Source organism: Gobio gobio (genome assembly GCF_949357685.1).
Source record: "Gobio gobio genome assembly, chromosome: 5".
Classification (NCBI taxonomy): domain Eukaryota; kingdom Metazoa; phylum Chordata; class Actinopteri; order Cypriniformes; family Gobionidae; genus Gobio; species Gobio gobio.
Genome location: NC_137101.1, coordinates 20,600,871 through 20,628,640, shown reverse-complemented (window position 1 = coordinate 20,628,640; position 27,770 = coordinate 20,600,871). Strand labels below are relative to the sequence as shown.

Here is a 27,770-nt window from a genome sequence, read left to right as displayed (position 1 = left end):
TTACTCGAGTCACCCTGCAGCCTTGCCAGTGTAGATAGACAGGGGAAAACACATTCTCTCACTTAAACTCAGAGATAAAAGCTTGGCAGTTGGCGCTTCAGTTGATTTCAGTGATCAATCCCAGCAGTTATAGTGCGCATTGACTCCTTACACGTCATCAATACACATAGGTGAATCTTATGAAACCTCTCAAAAACATCTACAGGTCACATTTCAAAATTTTAATGAGATTCACCCACACATAGGCTACACCAACTGTACTTGGGACAGGCCTTGTGACCCTTTTGACCCCATAGACATATACTCAAACCAAAGAGTTCTCAAGTTGAATTCTACACCAAGAAGCATCAGATCATGTGTAGTGGCAAACTAGCAACATTTGCACACCTTGGACTGCATTAGCATCGGCGCCTGAGCTAATGTTCTCAGTTTAACCTCCCTCTCAGCAGCCAGAGTTATCCTGTCCTGGAAATGCTGTCTAAGCCCTCGCTCTGCTGTGTGTGAGAGCTCTTAATTCCCTCCAGCTAAACACATTGTGATCCCTCTCTCTCTCTCTCTCTCTCTCTCTCTCTCTCTCTCTCTCTCTCTCTTTCTCTCTCTGAGCAGCCTTGACTTAACTAGCCAGAGAAATCTGTTGCATTTTGCACTGTGGCGACCCGCTGTTCCCTGTGGCGCAGGTTTCAGCCCCCCGCATGGGACAGACATGTGGCGAAGGACAGGAGCAGCCACCGCAGGAAGTGACAGCAGGATCCCCTGAGCTCGAAAACAAAGGATAACCACCACCGAGCAACGGTGAGGAAATACTGAGGGAATCTAAGTGTGTGTGTGTGTTTGGTCTAGATTTGGTCTAGTGTGTGATTTGTATTGTTTACACTTCAAAGGACTGTTGCTTTCCTGTAATGACTGTAGTGAAAGCACTTTACCAGCATGCAGTAGCTGCCTGGGTTTTGTAAACTGTCCTGTTTAGACCAGCTTTTGTGATTAAGTGAATGTTTGATGCAAACAAAAGTGTATTTTTCTTCAGCTGTATTGATAGACCGCTGTGTAGATGTTCAGTGACCTCTTTAGATCAGCCTCAAAGCAATCTGATTACTGAAGCATCCAGTCAGCATAGCTTGGGCCTGATCTTATAAACATGACAGGAATACAGATAAATGGTTTTGTGACTTTGACAAGAACATTGGATTTGTCTTCGCTTTTTCTTTTAAAAAGTGACCTGTATCAGAAAGTCTGTTATTTTTCTGGTTTACCGACTGGCCATGCTTCATGCTAATTGTCTCGCTAGGCTTGAGTCCATTTCCAAAGCAGCTCTAATGAGTCTGATGTTCTCATCTAAGGAGACCGCATGAATCATTATGCTTCTAAACATGCTGGACCGCGTTTGAGTTGCCGGCCTCTCTCTCTGTAGTGTTTATTGGTGTGTTTCTACAGATTTAACAGATTGAAAAAAGGGTTTTGGATTTACTTTGAAACGATTTTCCCACAGAAAGTGTTACTCCAATTGTGTTTAATCGTTGTGTTATTTACAATGTTGAATTTTTTTTTTTTACAGTAAAACTTTTTAAATGATACACACCAGCTTACTTGAACTTCTAAAATGTGCTTTGTACCCTACATTGTTATTTGTACCCGGCATTACTTATTGGTATCATTTATTTCTATTATTTAAATACATTTTACTTTACAATACTTACTTTAGTGAATTACTAGAAGATTATTACATCAATTTCTATCATAAATTATATGGTGACTTGTCATTTTTACTTTATAAAATTATATATAGTCAGTAAACATATACAAAGAGTAAACGCTTATAAGCAAAACTCTATGGGCCCTATTTTAACGATCTGAAACGCAAGTGTCAAAGCACGAAGCGCAAGTAACTTTGTGGGCGGGTCTCGGCGCTGTTGCTATTTTCCCGGCGGGATAAATGGCTCTTGCGCCCGGCGCAAATCTAAAATGGGTTGGTCTGAAGTAGCTTCATTATTCATAGGTGTGGTTTGGGCGTAACGTGAATAAACCAATCCGAGCGTCATCCAACATTCCCTTTAAAAGCAGGTGCGCAAGTTCCATTATGGATTGCTATTATTATGGCGCATTTACCAGGCGCACGCCAGGAGCGGTTCACAGCCGAGGACACTGATATGCTTGTAAGAGCAGTGAAAGACAGAGAAGTGAAGTTGTAATGTTGTACATTATGGTAAAGGTGATTTCACAGTCTTTTTTTTTTTCAGTCTTTCAGTTTTTTCAGTTTTTCAGTCGATTTTTTTTTCCTGGTTCTTGACGGACAAACCAATTTGTCAGATGTCCTTATATACATATAAGTCTTGCCACTATTGGGCAAACAGGTCTTATCCTTAATTATTACAATTAGCCTGAATCATTTGTAAGCTAGATTTATGCCTATTTTTTTCACATCTTCGTGGCACACCACAATGATTTCCGTCATCTCATGTGTTAATATTTTTTTAGTGTAACAATTTATGATTTGCAAAAATAACTGTTGCATCTGTGTAGATTACATGAGCAAAGTGTATGCGCGTTGTGCACGCTATACATTATGGTCAAGCATGCGCCCTTAAAATAGCATAATGAACAACGCGCAACGCGCCACTGACTTTAGACTAGGTTTTTTCTGGTCAGTGGCGCAATTGTTTAATGGAACAGCAAAATAGCACCAGGGATTGTTTGCGCCGGAACACGCCTCCTTTTTTGCGCTGAACCGCCCAGGTAGCGCAAGTTCATTCACTAGTTTAGCGACGTGCTTCTGTGGAGGGAAAAGCGCGCTTTGCGCGGGTGCAAAATAGGAATGACACATGCGTCGGTGTACAAAGTCAATTGCGCTGGGTGCAAGATAGGGCCCTATATATTCATCATCAAAGTTGATGCGTTAGAAGCAGGAAAATTGGGCAAGCGTAAGGATTTGAGTGAGTTTGACAAGGGCCAAATTGTGATGGCTAGACGACTGGGTCAGAGCATCTCCAAAACTGCAGCTCTTGTGGGGTGTTCCTGGTCTGCAGTAGTCAGTATCTATGAAAAGTGGTGATTCGATTGGCCTGGTCTGATAAATCACGTTTTCTTTTACATCATGTTGATGGCCGGGTGCGTGTATGTCGCTTGCCTGGGGAACACATGGCACCAGGATGCACTGTGGGATGAAGGCAAGCCGGTGGAGGAAGTGTGATGGTTTGTGCAATGTTCTGCTGGGAAACCTTGGGTCCTGCCATCCATGCGGATGTTACTTTGACACGTACCACCTACCTAAGCATTGTGGCAGACCATGTACACTCTTTCATGGAAACGGTATTCCCTGGTGGCTGTGGCCTCTTTCAGCAGGATAATGTACCCTGCCACAGAGCGAAAATGTTTCATGAATGGTTTGAGGAGCACGACAACAAGTTTGAGGTGTTGACTTGTTCTCCAAATTCCCCATATCTCAATCCAATCGAGCATCTGTGGGATGTGCTGAACAAACAAGTCTGATCCATGGAGGCCCCACCTTGCAACTCACAGGACTTCAGGGGTCTGGTGGATTCCATGCCTCAATGGGTCAGGGCTGTTTTGGCAACAAAAGGGGGACCAACACAATATTAGGACATAATTGTTGCATGCTTAATTAGTCTAATAACCTGATGTTTAGTTAAAGTAATGTGTTTGTTACATTAATAAGATAGAATGAACGCCGGTTACTTTAAGGGTTGGGGAACGGAAAGTGACGTAAACGTTGAATGTTTTTACGACTGTTCGGAAATGTGAGACGGGTTTCGAAGACATTAAAGAGTTAAAGCTAGCACGAGTAAGAGTCGTATTTACATACATAACAATAATGTTATGCCTGATCGGTGTGTATATATACACGTCTGCCTTTACATGCACATGAACTTTAATGATATCCCATTCTTAATCCGTAGGGTTTAATATGGAGTTGGCCCTCCCTTTGCAGCTATAACAGCTTCAACTCTTCTGGAAAGGCTTTCTACAAGGTTTAGGAGTGTGTTTATGGGAATTTTTTCCCATTCTAGGGGAGCATTTGTGAGGTCAGGCACTGATGTCGAACGAGACGGCCTGGCTCGCAGTCTCCGCTCTTATTCATCCCTAAGGTGTTCTATCGGGTTGAGGTCAGGACTCTGTGCAGGCCAGTCAAGTTCCTCCACACCAAACCATGTCTTTATGGACCTTGCTTTGTGCACTGGTTTAAACAGGATGGGGCCATCCCAAAACTTGTTTCCACAAAGTTGGGAGCATGGAATTGTCTGAAATGTCTTGGTATGCTGAAGCAGTAAGAGTTCCTTTCACTGGAACTAAGAGCCAAACCCAACACCTTTAAAACAACCCCATACCATAATCCCCCCTCCTCCAAACTTTACACTTGGCACAATGTAGTCAGGCAAGTACCGTTCTCCTGCGAACTGCAAAACCCACACTCGTCCATCGGATTGCCAGACAGAGAAGTGTGATTTGTCACTCTAGAGAACACGTCTCCACTGCTTTAGAGTCCAGTGGCAGTGTGCTTTACACCACTTCATCTGGCGCTTTGCATTGCACTTGGTGATATAAGGCTTGGATGCAGCTGCTCGGCCATGGAAACCCATTCCATGAAGCTAATCTGAAGGCCACATGAAGTGTGGAGGTCTTTGCAGAAAGTTGGCGACTTCTGCGCACTGTGTGCCTCAGCATGTGCTGACCCTGCTCTGTGTTTTTACGTGGTCTACCACTTTGTGGCTGAGTTGCTGTTGTTCCCAATTGCTTCCACTTTGTTATAATACCACTAACAGTTGACCGTGGAATATTTAGTAGTGAGGACATTTCATGAATGGACTTATTGCACAGGTGGCAAACCTATCATGGTACCACGCTTGAATTCACTGAGAGCGACCCATTCTTTCACAAATGTTTGTAGATGCAGTCTGCATGCCTATAGGTGCTTGATTTGATAAAATTGTCCTTGGAAGTGATTGGAACACCTGAATTCAATGATCTAGAGGGGTGTCTCTTTATTTGATCAAATAAATACAGTAAAACAGTAATATTACATGCATATAAAGTTTATACATTCTTAAATGGATATTTACCCATTTACTCACCCCTAGTTCCAAACCTGTGTGAATGTCTTTCTTCTCCTGAACACAAAAGAAGATATTTTGAAGAATGTCAGTAACCACACAGTTGATGGACCCCATTGACTTCCAAAGTATTTTTTTATATACTATGGAAGTCAATGGGGCCCATCAACTCTTTGGTTAATTGAAATTTTTGGATGAACTATCCCTTTAAATAATATTTATGAATCGTAACACTTTTCACAATTGAGTGCATCTCTGCAGATGAGGGCTCTCAAATGTGAGATTCGACTAATCAAATAAAAACAACACAATTCAGCGTCATCACTAGTTCTGCAAATTCTTATGCTAAAACTAATTTAAGTGGTCTTCAGCAACACTTGCAGACAAACACGGAGAAATGCATAATCAATAGCAAGCTACCATGTGCAGCAAGAATATTAAACCATATTGTGCTGTAATCCTATAATCTTGGTTGTGGCAGAGACCTACTTCCTGTTTCGCATTAATTACTCGATTTAATCCCTTATCACGTGCAATCCACATACAGTCATCCTGTATCCAAACAATCATTGATAACATCTGGCATGGCTGCATAATAAGGAGGAGTTTCAGAGAGTTCACAGGAGTTAACATGGCTAGCAAGACCTGTTGATTCAGGATTCATTTATGGCATATTTTAATCAGGCCGTTCCCCTGAAACATTATGTATTAATTAGTAGACACTTTAAACAAGCTGCGTCACATTTAAACTACTAAATTATGAATTACATATTTGAGTAAATGTGCTATTAAGGGCTTAGCTAGAGAACTGATAAGCAGTGGATAATTGCCAATAATTATATAATCTATTCTAATGAAGAAATTCTGCCAATGCCAATAGACGTAAACATTTAAAATACAATATGTAACAGTGACAGGACTTTTTTTTTTTTTTTCAAGGACACCTTGGTGGACAGAGAGTCGGCCAAGAGACCCCTTGTTACATATTGTATTTTAAATTTACATTAGCAGACACTTGTATCCAATTTCAGATTTTAACATCTAATTTTAGCCTATAAATATATATTAGCCTATAATAACATGCATATCAGCCATAACATATTATAGCCATATTATTATAATGTATTTACTGTACATTATGATGCTTATATTGCAAAGCCATTAAAATCATTAGTGATGTAAAGAATCATATACTTGCTAATTACATTTTAATGTGGGAAGTTTAACGTCTTAATATTGGCATTGGTTGAATTTCTTCATTAGAATAGATCAGAGATATTATAATTGGCAATTATCCACTGCGTATCAGTTCTCTAGCCAAGCCCTTAATCGCACATTTAAGCAAAATGTAATTCATAATTTAGTAGATTAAATGTGATACAGCTTGTTTCAAGAGTCTTTAACATTAACAAATACAGTAACAAATGTGTTGCTCATGGTTAGTTCATGTTCGTTAAAAATACATTAACTAATGTTAACAAATGAAAACTTATTGTAAAGTGTTTTAAACTTTTATTCAGCAAGGATGTAAATTGATCAAATGTGACAGTAAAGACCTTCTTTTCGTGAAGGAATCCTGTAAAATTTTCAAGGTTCTATAAAAGTATTTAGCAGCACAACTGTTTTCAACAATGACAATAATAAGAAATGTTCCTTGAGCAGCAAATCAGCATATTAGAATGATTTCTGAAGGATCACGTGACACTGAAGAGTGTAGTAATGATGCTGAAAATTCAGCTTTGCCATCACAGAAATAAATTGCATTTTACAATATTAAGAGTTATTTTATATAATATTTCACAATTTAACTGTATTTACTAATCAGCGTTGGAGAGCATAAAAGATGTTTTTGAAAAACATTAAAAAAAACAATTCTTACCACAACCAAACAGTTTGAACAGTAGTGTACATGTCATGTCATTATTACTTCCTATAAAATGCCTTTGTCCCAGTGGTATTATCCACAGCCAGTTCAACCACAGTTCAACTGTGAACTTCACCTTATCAGAATAAGATTACCTTGCCTTTCATGCTGTCCTGAGCTGTGTTTTTAGCAATAGCCCTCTCAGTCTGAAGGACAGCCATTACAATCTTATGCATTGAAGGCAAGAGTGATAGTGATGGTGTCCCCTAGTGGTCATGTGATGATTGAACTGTAAAGGAATAATTCATCCAAAAATCACAATTGTCATTATTTACTAACCCTCATGCAGTTATGTATTTTATTGTATAGAAAACGGCATGGGGGGAGCGCTTTTTGACCTAGCGCTTTTTGACTTTCTCAGTATGTGTAAATCCACTTGGGGATTTTTTCCCAGATTAATTTCACACGTCTAGTTCAATTATGTGGTTTTGTTTCAGTAATACAGTGTATACTTTTTTCTTGATTTACCCCCGAAAGAATGGAAGTGAAATGTGACAACGTGCCCCATAGGTGGGGTACATTGTAGCATGTGAGGGGCACAATGTAACATGAGCATATGACAGCTTAAAATACCTGATATAATCTGAAAAATATTCAAGACAAACTAAGATATTGTGTCAATAAAATGCAATTATTAACTTTTATAAATAAAATAATGACATTTCATTAAAATTTTCATTAATTTCATTTCATGACAATAATTAAAAATATAAAAAAAATTGAGTTTGACAACAAACACATCACCTAATACAGCTGTACAGTACAGTTAAAAACATAATAATAATTAATAATTTCTGAACATTGACTTTCATTATTTACCGTTTTCTCATGGTTTCTCAAAAGAATTATTAAAAATAAGATTAAAATAATATCAGATTTGTCTTATTTTAAATAAACACAAAAAACAGAGATGAGAAATAATCCTAAGTAACAAATTTACTTTTGCTATGGTTAAAATAACCCATAAATCTTCCAAATATTTTTTAATTTTGGCGCAATTTTTTGCTCTAAATAATGTTGATATGGCAACTAGTAAATACACTAAGTTTCGTCATCCTGGCATGTGTGGAAAGTTTTAAACCATGTGTGTTACAACTAATCCCATGTTAGTTTTTTTGCTGTTGTTGTGGTGTACAAAATGCTACCGGAAATAATGTAATCCTCATGCATGAAAAAACAACAAAACATGATTCGATTAGTTTCGCTTGGGAAGCAGCAAAACTTAAATGGGAAACAATAGTTCTTAGGCATGCTTTGCAGGTATTATGTGAGGATTTGGAAAAAGCTCTCATGTGGAGGGGTGTGTTGAGGTAGAAAGTGGAGGACCAAAAGAGCGGCCTGGAGGTCACGTAACCCACATCACTGCCAGGCTGGTGGCTTTACACCGGCTCAAGACATCATAATAGGTTTCAAGTACACTGAGGTGAAGACTACACACGACTAAAGCCCAAACAGAAGTAAACAAACACTGTTTTGGTGAGAGACTGTATGAGGTTCTAGAAAATCACTTTGCAGTTTGATTTGACTCGCATGAGTAACTCGACTGATGAATTTCAGATGGTGCCGCGACAGTATAAATATGCTTTGTTAATCTTTTGATTTAATTGACCTTTGGTTTGAATAAGAAAGTCTGCTCTTTGTGACAGGTAATATGAGCACTCTAAATCCTTCAGAGCAATTGACTGTCAGCGTTTGGCATTTCTTTTACAGCTGGGACAAGGAGACGTGAGCCCAGGGGAATATCAACCATGTTGACGCCATGGAGATTGTTCCTCTGCCAGATGGCACTGAACATATTCTATCACATCGCAAAAGGTAAACACCTCTCTGAAATCAGGATCTGCAACGACAGAGGCTAATTTTCACGAATCACTGCTCTGTGATATAGGCTGGTGAATGTTAACATATGTGCCAGAAATGGTTATGAGGTTGTTGGAAATGATAATGAGTCTCTGAATGACTCTCTTCTATAGTATTGAGAGTTCGGATTCACTCAACGTGTCGGAATGGAAAGTCACAAGTGAGATTAATTTTAATATCTCAATTGTTTTTTTTTTTCTTGGCAGAAATGAGATTAAAGAAAGAGCAAATGGAGTCTCTTGCTTAAAGTCAACTTGAAACTGTGTTTGCTACCCATTTTACTTATATAACATGGCATATTTCAGGATTTGACAACAAAAGAAGTAGGGTGGCATATGTGTGCAATGTTGTGCAAAACCCCCAATTATGGCCTTCACTTGTGTACGTCTGTGAAAAGATTGTAGCGTGTATAAAAAATAATAGGGCTTAGGGTCGTTAGCTGAAAAAAATAAAGACATTTCAGAATTGGAACAGGTCTAATGTTTCGAAGGGAAACCGTATTTTCTTCCGAATAACATGCACAAATGAATCGTTCACATGTATTAAGAAAGTAAATATCCATGATCAAATGTATTAAGAAAGTATAATGTCCATTTTGTGTATTAATATGAATATTAAATTAAATACCAAAACATTTCTTAAACAAAATAGGCTTTTTTTTGAGACAGATAGTTTGCAAACGTTTGTACACTACAAAGAGATATAAACTCAGAATTCATGTTACCTTGTAAAACAAGTCTAAAATGCGAGATGTTAACTCAAAATTGCGATTTAAAGGCGAAACTTTGTGAGAAATAGAGCCAGATTTGTGTGAAACTTGCAATTCAGAGAAAAAATGTCAACAACTGTGAGATATAAATACAGAATTGGGAGGATAATTTTTTATTTATTTATTTATTTTTTAAATTCCTTGGCAGAAATGAGTTTACATAGATTTCCTTCTCCTAAAGCTTAAATTAAAGTAGATAATATATCTACATAGCATTGAAATAAAAGTGACTCCCCTATGTATTTTATTAATGAGTGATAAGTGTGAGCAGCAGAAATATTTGTGGAAAATCCAATACTTGTTACAATTATCCCTGCTCTCCCTATTATGAAGGTGCTGTTTTATAAATTAGCTGTGCAATCTGTGATTTTATGGATGATTTATGTTTATCCTCATAATCTAATCAATCTCTCATCTGAACGGCAGCCAGTTTATGCCTTGGAGGTCAAGATATATTTGCCACGGTCAGAGAGAACAGTCCCATTGGAGAGTTCATAGCCAACCTCAGTATCAATGGAGACCCCGGAGCCAGTAGCATCCGTCTGTGTCTCACAGGAGAAAACGCTGACTGGTTTTACCTTGAAGGCCGAACTATCCGACTCAACTCATCGTTTTCAAGGACCTTGGATCGAGAGGTGATTAACACGAATAGTGGATGTTCTGGAAGCCAGGATAACACTGAAGCATTAGGATTTTAAAACAGCCAGCCAACACATTGGAGCAATTGTAAGCCATAGTTTAGAGTTTTAAAATAGAAAGTCTATAAATTATTATCAATATTAGTTATATAACCTTTATTTTACCAGATTTGACTGTTGCAAAAATAGCATAAAACATAACACGGTAACACTTTATTTTACAGTTTCCTTGTTACATATGTTACATGTATTTACCATAGTAATAACAGTAAATTATGTATAATTACATGATACTAACATCAAACAAACCCTAATCCTACGCTATGTTGTTAATTAATATTACTTAGTACTTAAATAAATAATTACATTGAAACAATGACACCTTAAAATAGTGTAACCCATAAAACTTTTTGAAAATGTATTTCTTTTTAATATATTCTGTTTAAAATTATTTAAAAAAATGCTAAAATAATAAAAAAAAAATCTAAAATACAATAGAATTTGTACATTTTGTTTAATGAAGTGATGCACATATCGGCTGATCGTAATATGTCATTTAAGTGTTTAAATATGACTAAATATTAATATGCACTGTTAGATATGAAGGCAACAAACCTATTTTTTTGTTTTTTTCAAACCAAACGTTTTTGTAAGAAATCTCTTAAGGTTGCATTGATTTGATCAGAATACAGTAAAAACAATAATTTTGATGATTACAATTTAGAATAACATATTTATATTTTAATATATTTTAAAATGTAATTTATCCCTGTGGTGGCAAAGCTGAATTTTCAGCATCATTACTTCAGTCTTCAGTGTCACATTATCCTTCTAATAAATCTTTCTAATATGCTGACTTGGGTTTTTTTCTGAATATAAAGTTTAAAAGAACAGCAAAATCTTTTGTAACGTTATATATATATGCACTCTCACTTTTGATCAATTTAATGAATCTTTTATGAGTAAAAGTATTGATTTATTTCAAAAAGTAAATTTTTTACTGACCCCAAACTTTTGAATTATATTATATATAAAGGGGTACCAATGGAACAATGATAATCTGAGGTGAATCATTTTGTAAGTGTGAATTAAAATGACTATATAAATACTAACCTCGCTATGTGATCTAATGTTTTTCTTTTTCCTGTGGTAATTTGCAGGTGCTGGGATCAGTCCTGATAGCTACTTTGACATGTTATGAAGATGAAATAACAAGGGTATGGTGCTTTGCAAAAAGAATGATACTTAATGATACTGGAGTGCAATTAACCCAGAGGGTCTTATTTTAGAGTCAGTATCGAGTCATGGTGGAGATATTGAATGAAAACGACAACAGGCCATATTTCCTTGAAGACACCATTCAACCACGATATATAAGTGAGGTAAACTAATGTTGGTCGGTTTTACTCCAGATTTTACTCTCGTATTTGGAATGAATCTTTGGCCCCACTTTATATTAGGTGGCCTTAAGTACTATGTAGGCCCTACTTACATAACAAAATTAGTACAATGTACTTACTGTGTTCAAATTGTATTGCAAAACAGCTTTGCTGATATTGAGGTGGGATACGGGTAGGGTTAGGGACAGGTCTGGTGGTGTGGGTAAGTTTAAGGGTAGGGTTAGGTGTAGGGGAAGTGTCAACTGTGTAACTACAAATGTAACTACAGAAATTAATTACAGATGTAATTACGTGCAGGTATTTTTAAAAATGTGAGTACAATGTAAAAACATGTATGTACACAAGAAATGCATTGTAGCAAATGATTAATTAAAATGTGAGTACATAGTAGTTAAGGCCACCTAATATAAAGTGGGTCCGAATCTTTTACTGATCAGTTTAAAGAATCATGAGTCATTATATCTTAGACCCCTGACTCTCTTCCCACAGTTGCTGACTGTAAACTCGATGGTGTTCACAGTGAAAGCCAGAGACAGCGATGGAGACACGATCACTTATATGACCGACAAATCTACAGTGAGTGGCACATTTAATAGGGGCAAAATTACAGATGAAAGGCTGAATTAAAGGTTTTGCAGGAGCCTGACTACTCCTCATGGCTCCTTATTTTGTATAAACCTGCTCTATACAGAGGCCTGAAAGTGTATTTGTTATTCGCGAATCATCTTCTTTCTTTCCACAATCTAAGAGAACACCACCAGCACTGTGTGTCTCTCTCATTCAGGATGATGCCAGCTATTTTAGGATCGATCTGCCCAACAGCGGGATGGTGATCCTGGATAAACCTTTGGACTATGAGACTAAAACCCAGCTGCATGTGGTCATATTTGCTGTGGTTTGTGAAACATCTATGAACAGTTTACTGTTTACATATGATGTGCTCAAAAGGAATCATAATTAAAAACTGCTCTTCTTGCTCTTTAAATCAACAGGAAATGACCACAAAAGAAAAGTACAGCACAACAGCTACGGTCACCGTGAATGTTCTGGACGGCGATGACCAGTATCCACAGTTTCAGCCATGTGCACCTGTTCATGAAAATGGAGATCATAATATCTGCACCAACCCTGTGTACAGCGTCAACATCACTGAAACAGATGAGGTATGTGGTGGCAGAACAGGTTAGAGGTAGTCTCGCGTAGCCAGACCTTCAGACTGACGGCAGAAGGTCTGGATTCTATCGCAGCTTTCATTGGTCAAGGACCGCCCAAGAGAACATTTGATATGTAACGCAACCAATCACAGTTCGTTTTGTTCCGCGTCATGTTTATGGGCGTGGAAATGTAAAGTCGATGTTCCTGCAATAACAGACTGCCATGCGTCTAAAAATGATTCAAGAACATTGTGCAAGTTTACTGCAACAATTCACATACTTTTGAAAATCCAGCCTTTAGTTGATCCGGGTACGAGCTCATTGTCACAGTTGTAAACACGACGACGTTCTTCTTCCACGAGGGAGGTATTTGTTTCCAGACGGACCATTAAAGAATACAACAATTGTCTTGCGGACATCCTGTAGAATTCAACCAATCAGATGACGACTTTCAAAACTTCTGAAGTATTTCCAGATAAGTGTGCCATATGCATCAGGGCCCGTATTCATAAAGAATCTTAATGCAAAGAGTAGCTCCTAGTGACAAAATTCTAAGAAAATTCTTAGAAATGTGGGCGTTAGCTTAAAATTAACTAAAAAATCCTAGTAAAGAAAAAAGTAATTCAGAAAGCATCTTAACCCTTAAAAGAGGTCTTAAGATCACATTTGTTAGGAGCACGGACGAGGACTTTTAAGAGGCTTAAGAGTTTCTTTAGCAGCAGAGAAAATGGCAGAAAGACGAAGAGGGAGAAGAAATGTGTTGCAGACAATGGATGACAGTGACTTAATAAGACGCTATAGATTAGATTGTGCAGGGCTCATGTTTGTTGCATTAAATCCAACTTTCAAACAAACAATTAAATAGACATGCCAGCAATCAGTGTAATTGGAAAGAGTGGAACAATGTTTATAATTCTAAGCCAATAAAATACCTTATAGGAAATTAACAGCATGGTAAATAATAAAAGCATTTATATACACTGACATTTTTTTTTTTTTAAATTTACTAAATTTTTTATCGTAAGTGGTCGCAATCAAATTATTTGATCTCAATTTAAACAAAAACACATGCAATTCCCATAAAACCAATTCATTTTTTAAAATTAAAATAAAAAAAACGAAATGTAAATTATTTAAACGAGCACAAATTTAATCGGGCCATAATAATTTTTTTCAGTGTACATATACATATAATGTGTGTGTGAGTGAGAGAGAACGGTAATATAGGACAATTTGCGCTTGTAATTTCAAAGTGAAGGCTTAGAATAGACCCTATACTTAAAAGCGCTCCTTTTTTCCCCTTTTTGGACAACCAACCAATCACAGTCTTCAAAAGACTGTGTCATACGTAGCAACGGGGTCAGCCCCGCCTCTTCACTAAGATAAAAGCTTTTGCATTTTCCTTGCTCAGAGTTGCTCTTAGATCGGTCCCGAATAGCTCTTAAGCTAAGACTCCTACGTAAAAGTTTTTAAGCTAAATTAGGAGTTTTCTGAGAGGACTCTTAGAATCTTTATGAATACGGGCCCAGACGTTCAGCCAACGGTCCGTGGGCGTGATGTCTGAGGCTGAGACTAGAGGTAGTAACAGAACTGAACTAAGCCTAATGTTTATGCTCTTTATGATCTAGGATGCTGTGCTTTATTTTTCTCCGGGTCCCATTCATGCTGAAGATGGAGACAAAGACATAATGACCCCTCTGGTCTACACTATCCTGTCAGGTGAGTTTATGTCTGTTGCATTGATTTTTATTAACTGTTTAACCCTTTAAATCTACATTATAATTTATTAGCGTTGCTCAAAATTACTTTATAGGTGATGATAATGGCAGGTTTACAATTGACGCGAAAACAGGAGAGATCTCTCTCAGGCAACGTGTGGAAAACAGACTCCTTACCCCTTCATTCAGGCTCCGCATAATGGTAGGTAATAATGTTTATGAACAACAAAGTGATGGCTGATTTAACACTCTGATCTGCTGCAAGTGCTTCAACTGCCATATTGCAAACCATAACAGTGATTCTTCATATGAGGAAATACAATACAATTGCATTCAACATAAATGTGTGGGTTATGTGACAATGATGACATCCCTTTTGCGAACTCCAATAGGCTGCGCAGGTGAACGACCCGAAGAAATATTCGGTGGCGACGGCACTAGTGCACGTGGTGTCGGAGAACCTGTTTCCTCCATTGTTCAACAAGACCGTCTACAAAGGGTTCCTCATCGAGAGCTCCAGCCCTGCTACTCTGGTCACTACTTATGGGAACCAAGTCCTGGTGGTCCAAGCCGTCGACAGAGACTTCAAAGATGTAGAGTGGAAACATTTCCCTTATAGGAAACACTTAACAAAAATTGTCTGTGAACATTCATTTAGAGCATTTTCTCTCTTCCCCCCCCCCCCGCTGTCTTGCAGGGAATAAACCCAAAAATCAGTTACACAATGCAACCTTTGACAGGTAGCAGTAAACTGTATCACATTACCCAGGATGGCATCGTGATCGCAAAGACCGACCGGCTCAGAGCGTTCGACCGACACATCCTAGAGGTAACAGTCGTGACTGTGACTTAATGACTTCATGACTTAATGAAATCAGCAAGAGTTTGTATTGAAATTGCTATGAATGTGTGCAAAACAGCAGTAACACATGGACCCTGACAGGATTACATTAGCCATGACATCACTGATGATGTGATGATTTTTTTATTTGTTTATCACAGGTGATTGCAACAGATGAAGAGTCAGGTGAGGCTGCACATGCTTCAGTGGACATTGAAGTTCTACAGAGGGGGCTTCCAGGTAAATTTCCCTTCTGTCTGAATTATGTTTTAACAAGGAAATACCCCCCCCCCCCCCCCCGCTAGAATTGCTTAAACAAAAATAAATAAATAAAACATAAAAAAATCAAATACTACCAAAAAACTTTAAAATGTAAGTCCATACATTGGTACAACTCCTAAAAACAGAAATTGCATGATTCATTATAATCGATAATCTTTTAATATTGCTCTTAAAAGTTGAGTTCATCCTGATTATAAGAGTCAATCATGCACTCTTCTTTTTGTCTAGTTTACCATAATTGTGTTATTGTATTCATAAACCCAATTGCTTTACTATGAACATTTCTAAATAATAACTGCAGTAACATAATTTGGGGCACTTGAAAGTGAAACTTTTCAAAAAATCCAGATGTAGAAGAAATGTGTTTAATAGTGTAATGTGGGGTGCAATTCTTCAGCATCTGTCTTTAAAGTGTGAAGGGAAATAATATTTTGCCATATGGATACACCATACCACAGATGGTTAAACCCTATTAATGATAATTCACATAGATCGTTCATCTGGTTAATTTGATTATTCATGGTTGATTTTTTTAAGAGGCATGAATAAGCTGTTAAATTAGATTTATTAGATCACTGCTCTACTTTTGGCAGTCGTTCAAAGCCAAACTAAATGACGAATCACTTAAAGGTGTAAGACACAAGTGTCTTACACAGAAGAAGAAGAAGGTTTTGAGAGTAATCATAGATTTTTTCCCCCTCTTTAAACTCTCGGACAGTTCCTAGAAGTCCATTTGGCGAAGAACGGCTGTTTGCAGATATGAACGCAGGGATGGCCGGTGGCATTGCTGCCCTTGTTCTTATAGTGGCTGTGACCGCACTATTTATTTGCCTCTGGCTGGCCAAGAGACGAAGAGAGCGACGGGATCCAGAAGACAGGGGTTCAGTAGCCCTAGGGAAACACCCGAATGTGGTAAGAGCTAATATTTTATATCAAACATACTGAGTAATAACCTTTATTTACATACCATACAGCCTCTTTGAGGCACGTCAGTCCATCGTAGCGATTTTCTACAGTATATAGGCTTACAAGTAGGTCCTTTTAGTTTGAATGGGGAAAAATTGAAACCTCAGATATAAATCAGTGATTCCACACAATGTGTTCACAAAATAGTAGTTTATGGAGAATTTGGCTCAAAATATAGCGTGTTTCATCTTTGAGCTGTTCAAAGATGAAAAAATTATTCAGTGACATGAAATAATTAGGTCACCTGATTTTTTTTTACGCAAATCAAGGAATGTATAAGGTAAATGTGTTTCTATCTTAGTTTCCATCTTAGTCTTCTTACCGAATAAAAAAATGTATGCACTTGTCAGAGCTGTTAGCCTCATGGGCAGCATGATACATACAGTTGGGTTCAAACTTGTGGAAAAATGCCAAAAATAAATGTATCCACCTCAAGCGAACTTATGTTTATGCACATTTTAAAGATTTTTATTTGTTTCAAACCAGTATTTCATTTATCCACAAGTGGTTCATCTCCTCTTCCTTATACTTTGTCTGGTAGAACCAAAAAAAAAAGAGTCACACCAGATGTGAGCTCACATCCTTTCGAGGCATATACTATACTGCCAGAATGCTCATCAGTACCTATTTAAAAATAGCAGGAGATATGAACACTTGTGATACATATGTGCGATGAATTAAATGGCTTAAAACAAGGATTACAGTATACACACACACACACACACATACACACACACACGCACACACACACAATGTGTATGTGTACACACTGTGTTTGCGCTATGGAGAGTGTCAAAGGTTTCTATTTACAATCGCTACATTGCTCAACTCTGCAAAAACACAATCACAGACATATCTGTTGATTTCTTGAATGCAATGGCCAATCAGAGGTGTTTATAGGCCACTCACCATACAAAATGCTGGCATTTTTGTTCATTATAACAAACAAACAAAAATAATTGTGCAGTCAGCTTCATTGATTATAATAGAACTTTGTGAGATTGCGATGAACTAAACTGAGTGACAGCTTTTTAGTGATTATAAAGGGAGCACTGTTAAAATGAACAGTGGTTTATGAATAAATGAGTGAATGAGGTATATTTGGATCATTTATCATAGACGTGGTTGTGCCGAGATGCATGAAATTATTTCATGTAAATGGGTCTCCTAGCCTATCCCTGGAGTTGGTACATCCTTTATAGACTTACAAACTACTTGGCCTGCAACAGTTCAAGCAAGACGTATAAACTCCATTTCAAACAATAACATAGCTAACAGTAAAAGAAAATATTGTGTTTTAATTGATGGAAGACTACAGTATTATGAACAAAACAAATATGATATAAAGCATCATTTACACAGTCAAACATTAAGAAACAGCTCCTGCCATTGTCGTCTTCCCCTCACGTTCCTCTTTAATTTCTCTTATGTAGAGCTTAAGATGGTTTCAGCAGGTAAGTACCTGACATTTAAGTAGCTAGACGTGTTCTGCATTGTCACTGTCCCTTGTGAAGGTGAGATGTGTTTTCGGAGAAAATGAAAGCTGTATACTCCTGATAGGCTGGTTTAAATGGGAGTGTCAGTGTTACAGTTCCTCATAAATGGTGCACCATTTAAGCTGGTCAGTATACGAAGCGCAGCCCCCTGTGTCTGATGGTTCACTGTGTATTTGGTCTGATATCATATAGATAGGCGTTTTGTATTTGTGTATGTGTATTTGTATTACATTGTCAAGTTTAATAAACACTGTTGAAAATGTTGTAGTAATTGTTAATTATGTGTATTGATTTAGGACTGATTCTGATTCTTGAGAGATGAGACAAAACTAAAAACAAAACCCAAACTTTAATTGATATTGAAGATGATCACTAAAATGTTCTGTAGCATTTCATCTTCATTTACTGTTTATTTGATCAAAATTAATAAAATGTACAGTCAAACCAAAAATTATTCATACACCATTTTTTACTAGTGGGTGCAGGACACTATAGTTAATTTATGTAAGTGAGGATAGCAAAATAAAGTTAACTGTGACATATTATACCCAAAAATTCTTCGTACACTGGACTACCAGTAAAATTGATGTACATTTGGGACCAAAACTATTCAAACACTTTGACCTGACCATGTTTTGCTAAAGTGTTTTTTCTTACATTGCTAATGCGCCCTTTTACACCACATCCTGAACAAAATGAAGCATTGCTTGGTAATTGGTTGACCTAAATTGGTATTATCTAATTGTGTACTTAAATTTAACAGCTGACAGCTGATTGGTTGATTGTAATACATTACATACCTTTCTATCAAAGTTATCAGACATCATCAAGTTGAATTTGTTCTGACGCAGTTTAATTCTGAGTTATTGTCATATTTTATTACCATTTTCTAAACTATAGCGAATAAACTGTGATGATGTGAGAAATGTATCTGAAAGTGTCTGAATACATTTTGGGTTGACTGTATATTATCACTGACCTACCCCTAAACCACTTATAGGTTTTAAAAATATTTAAATATGTATATATTTTGATTTATGTTCAACATAAATATAACATCTATATCAAATGTAAAAACTAAAATTTCAAATCATTGACCTCCCTCCCAAACCACTTTAACATTGTTCTTGTAGACAAAAATATTAGCATAATTAAAAAATGTAAATGTAAATATAAACATATTTAGATTTTTTAATTATGCTAATATGGTTGTCACAGTCATGATACATCATCTGTCACAAGAACTCCATCCCCAACTCCTCCTCTCGTCCAGTCAGGATTTGGTATTCTTATTCCCCTTGAATCAGACTACATTTTGTACATTAAATATTGACATTAATGATATCTGCAATACATTATGTTGGTTCTGTTCCCTAAGGGTAACAGAAGCCCTTGTCCATGCTAGGCTGCATGGATGCGCAGGGAGTTCTTGCCCAGAACAGAACCATACCGCCAATCCAAACTGTATGCTAATTGTCAATCATCTTTGACAATAGTGTTCCTGACAGAACGAAAGATTAATCCAAAATAATATATACATAAACAATTTTGTCCAATGTCTTAAGAATCAGTGACACACATAAATGCTCTATAATCAGCGCTGGACCTCAGCAGAGGATTTGACCTGTGAATATGTCAAGGTTGTTCGAGGAGACCCTAAATGCCCTTTCTCCGTGGTCAACAGGTCAATTCAGGACATCCCATATCACTCATAGAGGATGCCTCCTACCACAACGTGGCGTTCATTGACCATGAATACTCCAGTGGATTGTACACCAAAAGAGATGACATGCTCCCTCCGCCGACCAGGATGTTTGAGTCTGACAGACCTGTGCCACTGCCAGACATGATGCTTCCAGAAAAAACATCCATAAACATCTCATCTTCAGCTCTGATCAATGGGAAAGGATTCGCAAAAACAGTCACTTTTAAAGATGAAGAAGGAATGGCAGGGGACAGTTTGCCCAAAAACGAAGAAGGACAAATTGCGGTTGTATGTAATCAAATAGAGACCAGAGCGGATGTTTTGATGCCTGTTGTACAGCAGGAAACTTTTACTATTGCTGCAGATGTGGAGAATCCTGCAGAAAAGGAGGATATTTGTTGTCCAAATCCTTCTGTAGGACCCAGAGAGGAATATACCATCACTCATGGCAATATTAATGAGGATGATGAAGATGACAATGATCCATACAAAAACATGACCTCTGTTATTTACAGCAGCGACGATGAAGACACAGCAGACGATGAGCCAAATGATTTAAGGCACAATTACAAACATGGGCGAAACCAGTTTACAGTAGACCACATGAAGACCATCGGATTGCAAATGGAGGATTCGGATGAATCGCATGCCTGATTCTTCAAGCTCTAGATGACTCTAATTTGATTTTAAACTATTTTTTATTTAAAAAAGCCAAATCCTTACAAGTTTAAACCCATGGACGAGGTTCCAAAGGGAATATATAAAGAAAAAGGCTCATAAAGAAGGACATAAATATGTTTTATTTGTTTTCAAACTCTTAAGGATGTCTGGTGAAAGACTTGAAATTTCATTGTTTTAAAGAAAAGTTAAGTTGCACTTATTTCCAAAAATTGTTATTGTGTTTTCATCATGCTGGAGTGGTAAAGAAATATTGTGCACATTGTGGCGAACAGCGAGGCCGAGGGACCGTGAGGGCGGGACGAGGCGGCGCTCATCAGGGAGGATGAGCGCCAGCTGCGCGCCGCAGCGATCTCGGCCCTCGCGGAGGAGTGAGGGACTATAAAGGAGGAGCGACGACAGTGAGGGACGAGAGAGGACCAGGCCTGGATTTTGTGTTATGTTTTATTTTGTGTTCGCTGCAGTCGTCCGTGAGGGGCTGCAGCTTTTTATTTTCATTTTGTGTTTGTTTGTATGTTCGCCATTTTATTTTGATTAAATGTTTTGATTGTCCGCCGGTTCCCGCCTCCTTCTTCCCGGGCTTCGGCACCACTGTAGTAAACGTTGTTTGTACGGGAAGAAGGAGGCGGGAACCGGCGGACATTCAAAATAACTTTTAATCAAAAATAAACACAAACTAAAATGGCGGCGACAGCCCCTCGCGGACGACTGTCGCCTACATACAAATAAACACAAAATGAAAATAATAAGCTGCAGCCCCTCACGGTCGACTGCAGCAACACATAACAAAACATAAATAAAATACAACATAAAATCCAGGCCTGGTCCTCTCTCGTCCCTCACTGTCGTCGCTCCTCCTTTATACTCCCTAACTCCTCCGCAAGGGCCGAGATCGCTGCGGCTCGCAGCTGGCGCTCATCCTCTCTGATGAGCGCCGCCTCGTCCCGCCCTCACGGTCCCTCGGCCTCGCTGCTCGCCACACACATGATCAGCCTTAAGTTTAAATAAGTTTAAATGAAGTTTTGATGACTGTGTCTTTGAGAAAATAAGATTTTTTTCATCCACCTCTAATGTATTTTCAATACAAATTCTGCCTGGCATTGCAGTGAAACACTGAAACTAGAATGAAGTGTGTGTTGTAAATAAATGTAGTAGAATTTTATGATTACTCATGTCTGCTGTTAACTGTTTTGTAAAAAAACATTCAAACACAAAAGTTTGAAATTGCCTGTCATTTTCCATTTTAGTATTGAAATAATAAAAACAAGCTGAAAAATGTTCTGAATTTTCTGTGCCAAAACTGATGCATTGCCATGTTTGACTTAACCCAAAGCTAAATCTTGTTAAATATTCTGCTGCAACATGTTGCAATTGCTGTTGGAAATATGGTATATGATGGACTAATGACATTCAGGGGCTTCAGGATTTCTGGAGATCCTGTGAACGGCAAATGGCTTTTGTGTATCAATTATTTTGAATTTTTTATTTTTTTTTTACTTTTGGAAAAGATCTTGGATTCTACACAGCAAAGTCTTTGTTGAGGTAAAACTGCTTAAAGGCTTTAAATGGTTTTGACAAGGGTGCAAGGTTAATCTTTTTGAACATAATATAATAGCTGCTCTGTAAACTTCTCATGTGTCATTTCTCTGTTTGTCCACAGGAGGCATCATCACCCATCTCTCCTCGCCCTGTTTCATAGGACTTAAACATCACAATCATATTTGAGAAAGTTGTAATTTGAGACACCAGCAATAGCTGTGCCAGGAGCAAGAACATCATGAGCGACTGAATCGCAGGAGCACACGGAGGTGAACATACAGTGTGCCTACACAAATCTTTTGGAGAACATGTTTTTGTGGCATTTTGGGAATGTTTTTGTTTTGTGTGGATGGATACAGTGGAATACCCTGTTCATGGCAGCTCATATGTTGAAGGAACTTTTGGAACTCATACTTAAATTAGATATGTAATTTCTAAAGCATGTCCATTTCAATATTCACTCTAAATATACACAGGTTGGTAAGATTGTTTTAATGTTTTTGAAATAAGTGTCTAATGCTCACCAGTGCTGCATTTATTTGATCTAAAACAAAGTAAAAACACTAATATTGTGAAATGACAATTTATTCTTGTAATGACTAAGTTGAATTTTCAGCAGCCATTACTCCAGTCTTCAGCGTCACATTATCCTTTAGAAATTATTTTAATAATCTGATTTGGTGCTCAAGAAACATTTCATATTATACATTTTGAAAACAGTTGTGCGCTGCATAATATTTTTGTGAAACGTTTAGAGGATTCTTTGATAAATATAAATTATTTGAAATCTTTGATAAATATAAATTAACATTATAAATGCCTTTACTGTGATTTTTTTCTTCTGTTATTCCAGACATTTCATAAATCAGAATACAGGATACACAGCAGAAATATATATACATTCATTATAACTTGTAAATGGTGAATTCATCAAAAAGAAAGAAAAGAACATTCAGTCTTCGTTTACTCACTGTGATCATTTACAAACTCATTACTGGGGAATGTTGTATGCTCTCTTCCATACAATCTATGTATCTTAATAAGCACTATATACATCTTGACTTTAAAATCTCACAATGGTAAACATTTTAGAGCTGGGCTTTTTGCTGTCGTATGAATAGTGACCACAAGAGTGCGCCATTAGATAATTTTCCTTCTGTTGCAACTTAGAAGTAAAAGCTTGATATCCAATAATGCCACAGGAGCCTAAAAGCCGCCAGATAGAAATGTTACTAAAGAAAGAAAAAATATAGCTGCAAGCAGTGATTATCGGGGCCAAACACACTAACAAGAAAAATGAGTGATTAGAGACAATTGTAGAGGATTGTATCTCTATAAGAGATTGTAGAAATACAATCTCTTGTAATATGATTTACTTGCTTATTACTTTCACCCAATAGGTGTGCTCTCGGTGTGGGGTGACGAAGAAGAAGTACAATTTTGCCCATTTGATCTTGTTTTTGCCCTCTGTTGAATAAAGTATATAGACTGACTTGCAAAAAATTGCACCGGTTTGAACATTCATGATATTCCTGCGTAGGCAAAGCATAATTTGTACTTATTTGTACTGTACTGTATTATTGCGACTATTAGTAGGCTATATCAAAGATCATATGGGTCAAAAGTTGCAACATACAACTCTTCGAAATGGTCAAGAAGTAGGCCTATGTCGGTTGAAGGTGGGTGGGACATCTCATTGTAAACAGCATTTGATTGGACAAACAGAAAATGTACAATATGTACATAATGTACAAATATAAATGTAATGAAAATACTTAAATAAGACTTTACATTTGTGACCGTTTAGGAGCACACACATAGATGTAGCATATAGCGTTTGGACAATGAAACTGAAACACTGGCCAATTTAGGCCCTGTCCCAAATGGCACACTAAACACTTGCGGTCTTCCTACAAGTCCGCACATTCGTGACGTAACTCCGCTTTGACTGTTGGGATTAAGTCTGCTGTGGAGCTCGCATCAGTGCGGGCTCAGCAAAAGTGTGCATCGAGGGCGCATATATCGACCGCAAATGGGGCGTTCGGGAGCACCCTTCTGAATTTTAAAATGACAAATGGGACACCCTACTAGGTCTCATGGACTTAATAGACATGCACGTGGCAACCACTGTAAGACCGAAAGTGCATATGAAGTGTGCCACATGGGAAAGGGCCATGATGTTGGAGGTTTCACGCATATATATGCGCGGCCTTGTGGTCAATCTTCACAGATTTTACATGTCATAGCAGAAGGTTGAATTAGTAGAGCAACAGCACTTCTGTACATACAAATTGTTGGTGGGCATCTCGCTGGCTCATCTGTGACCTGGACAGCAAGTCTTTGTGGTGTTTCGAGAGCTATGGTATCCATGTTATTGTCGGCATAACACCACATAATGAACCACATCCAACAGGAGTAACTGTCGAAGCAAGAGGAAGCTGTCTGAAAGAGATGTCCAGGTACTAACCTGGATTGTGTATCCAAAAAAACATAAAACCACAGCTGCCCAACTCACTGCAGAATGAAATGCGCACCTTGACTCTCCTGTTTTCACCAAAACTGTTAAACGGGGGCTCCACAGAGTCAATATTCATGGTCGGACTGCTACAGCCAAACTTTGGGTCACACGTGCCAATGCCAAATGTCAGTTTCATTGGTGCCAAATCTTGGGCTGTGGATAATATGAAACATGTATTGTTCTCTGATGAGTCCAACCTCACTGTCTTTCTCACATCTGTGGGAGTTACAGTGTGAAGAAGCCCAAAAGAGGCTTAACACCTCGACTGTTGCGTTCCCAGAGTGAAGCAAACTCTGCAATATCATGGCATTCCCACTGTGCTTGATTGGCGTCACTGCCAATAACTACCACATACCATGTGCACCTAATGGTTGAAACATTGTACCCTGAAGGGGGTGCCATGTATCAGGATGATAATGCACCAACACAAACAGCAAGACTTGTGACAGAATGGTTAGGTGAACTTGAAAGTGAAGTTGAACATCCCCCATGGCCTCAACAGTCACCAGATCTAAATATTTTTGAGCCACTTTGGGGTAATTTGGAACATATCAGAAAATGTTTTCCTCCACTAGCATCACAAAGTTGCCTGGCCATTGTTCTGGAAGAGGAATGGCTCAAAATCCATCTGGCCACTGTGCAGGACTTGTATCTGTCATTCCCAAGACGAATGGATGGGCTGCAAATGGAAGCCCTACACCATACTAATAAATTATTGCGGTCGAAACCAAGGTGTTTTAGTTTAATTGTCTATTCCCTGATGAAAGTGATACACATGGACGAAAGCCTACACTCTAAAAAAAAAAAGGTTCTTTAAGGTACAAAAAATTGTTGCTATATAGCACCATATCTTAAAGGTCCCATGGCATGAAATTTTCATTTTATGAGGTTTTTCAACATTAATATGAGTTCCCCTAGCCTGAATATTGTCCCCAAGTGGCTAGAAATGTTGACCAGTGTAAATCGAGTTCTGGCTGTCTTTCTCTGCCTTTGAGAAAATGACAGCTCAGACGAGCTGATCTGGAATTTTCCTGTTGACGTCATAACAGGAACGGTTACCTCCCTTTCCTCCGCCCAGAGAATTTGGCACGCCCATGCGAGCGCCATATTTGTCCTCGAGAGATCATGGCTTGTGAACGAGTGAACGCTGGCAGTTTCTCAGTGTTTGGATGTACAAATGAAAACAGAAGTCTTTTTTCAGTTCCTTCTGATCTATGATCAGTGATTTCTGATGTGTAGCTAATTATTCAAGTTCACACAGAACTTTATTATTCGTGCTGCGGCTTCTCTCTCTCCCGACAGGACGGTGTTTTCGTGTTTTCTATCTTGTGAGTCAGTGTTTTTGTACGTCCTCATCGCGTCTATCTGTTCTAAAATGTGCATACAGTCGTGAGTTTCTGCTTAACATCGGCAGAGCCAAATCTTTAGAGATAAACTTCATGCACGCCGAGGCTCGAGCTGCACTGGCTGGTCGGCCTTCAACATCACCAACCCCCAGTACTGCATCTTGCCCACAGTGGAGGCGCCTTACGTGGTGCGAGATTAGGTACAGAGGTGGACAGTAACGAAGTACATTTACTTGAGTACTGTACTTAAGTACACTTTTTGAGTATCTGTACTTTACTGGAGTATTATTTTTTAGAGATACTTTTACTTTTACTTCACTACATTTGAAAGACAAATATCGTACTTTTTACTCCACTACATTTATATCAAGATCCTCAAAGTCAAAAGTCGTTTCTGTAGCAGCTTTGAAAGTCAGTGGATGATTTTTTTCTTCTTTAAAATGTTTTTTTTATTTTTTATTTATTTTTTTGCAGACAGCCTTTCAGTAATCACTCATGTAGGGTCATGTGAAGTTTCCTAGAAAATATTTGAACACTGATCAGTTTATAGCAAAATGGAAGAAGACGGTTCCTTGGCACAGTGTGTGCATCCATGGCCATACATGGCCAAAAGTGTGTTTCAGTTTTCTCAAAAGATTAAAGATTAGTTTAGTTGGCATATACTTGACGCATGTCTCATAAAATGTAAAAAAATGTAAATGTCTGGGAGAAAGAGAAGAGTAAACAGTTGGGAGAATATCGGATGCATATCAGAGTATAGGATCCATGCATTCAGCCTTAAAGTAACAGCAGCTTTATAAAGAGAGTTGTAACTTTTACACAATTATTGAAATCAGACATCCCAAGTCTCCCGGAAGTTCTGGCAGTCTCCCGCAAATTGATAGCGGCTCCCTGATGCCCGCAAATTAGTTAAAATCTCCCAGAATCTAGAGCGGGCACATGCGCACGTTAGAGAGGGAGGGGGAGCGAGAGACCTTGCGTGTGTGCCTCGAGAAGCGCATGTAAGACAGAGAGCATCCTGATTTCGGCAAATGACATTTCGCAGGTTGGGATGTCTGTGAAATGAGTTTAAGGTAGTCGTATGCTAGGATGTCGGATGGAGCATCACTGACTGGCTTAAACCACCGTGATGGCATAGAGTGCATTTATACAACAATGCAACAATAATAAAATAATGCATTGACATACAAAAGAAAATGTACTTTTAATACTTAAGTACTTTTAAAAACAAATACTTCTGTACTTTTACTTAAGTAAAAATCTGTTTTTAGAACTTTCACTTGTAACGGAGTAATATTTGACCAGTAGTACTTTTACTTTTACTCAAGTAATGGAGTTGTGTACTTTGTCCACCTCTGATTAGGTAGAGATTAAGTAGTAAGGGGGTAAGCGTGGGTGTATCCGGGTTATGCTAGCCAGCTATCCCCCCAAAAAACTGGATTACATTCGATTACTGCTGTTGTGTTTTTTTTATGCGCTGTGTACTCAATGTGCGTCACTGACGCCTTTCATATGATAGGAAAATATAAAAAAATAATGCTATAATCAACACTTACTCATAACTCGTTCATCTCGACAGCTGTAATGGTACATTACATGTGTAACAAAGTTGGTAGAATAATGATGAAGACGGACTCGGCGTGACTGGGACACTGGTGTTTATTCAAAACTCTCAGATACAAACAAAATAAACTCGCGCTGACAGCGCTCTCACAACTCCGTAGTTACAATATATAACTTTGTTAGCAATCGCTCCGTCTCTGGTCCGTGATGTCCGGTTTGCGAACAAATCATTCTTTTGAACCGGTTCTTTTTAGTGAACCGGTCGAACCAGTTCACCAAATCGGACTGAATCGTTCTATACGGTTCGCGT

At 38.1% G+C, this 27,770-nt stretch overlaps 1 protein-coding gene across 5 annotated transcripts; it reads left to right on the top strand.

Annotated features, from left to right (window-relative positions):
- The first annotated feature begins 482 nt into the window (after positions 1-482).
- Positions 483-23,530, top strand: cdhr5-rs (cadherin-related family member 5, related sequence). Of its 5 annotated transcripts, none has more exons than XR_013816461.1 (16): positions 483-792; positions 8,698-8,802; positions 10,043-10,251; positions 11,415-11,471; positions 11,544-11,636; positions 12,144-12,230; positions 12,439-12,549; positions 12,647-12,817; positions 14,437-14,527; positions 14,622-14,728; positions 14,919-15,119; positions 15,224-15,355; positions 15,529-15,607; positions 16,368-16,561; positions 22,155-22,302; positions 23,434-23,530. XR_013816461.1 is itself a non-coding variant. In XM_079816538.1 (16 exons), exons 2-16 carry the CDS (start codon positions 8,747-8,749, stop codon positions 22,191-22,193), a joined length of 1,674 nt encoding a protein of 557 aa, XP_079672664.1. In that variant the 5' UTR covers positions 557-792; positions 8,698-8,746; the 3' UTR covers positions 22,194-22,965. The 5 variants fall into 5 exon arrangements, 4 of the variants coding, with proteins under 4 accessions (XP_079672666.1, XP_079672665.1, XP_079672664.1 ...); XM_079816538.1 differs by lacking the exon at positions 23,434-23,530 and adding an exon at positions 8,961-9,007 and having other exon boundaries at positions 557-792; positions 22,155-22,965; XM_079816537.1 differs by lacking the exon at positions 23,434-23,530 and adding an exon at positions 8,961-9,007 and having other exon boundaries at positions 605-792; positions 12,403-12,549; positions 22,155-22,965.
- Positions 23,531-27,770: the final 4,240 nt, after the last annotated feature.

Coding starts and splice junctions, on each gene's coding strand:
- cdhr5-rs (XM_079816537.1), top strand. CDS start 8,747: ATGGAGATTGTTCCTCTGCCAGATGGCACTGAACATATTCTATCACAT. Junction 11,637..12,143: donor AACCACGATATATAAGTGAG/GTAAACTAATGT, acceptor CTCTTCCCACAG/TTGCTGACTGTAAACTCGAT. Junction 15,356..15,528: donor TCGACCGACACATCCTAGAG/GTAACAGTCGTG, acceptor TGTTTATCACAG/GTGATTGCAACAGATGAAGA.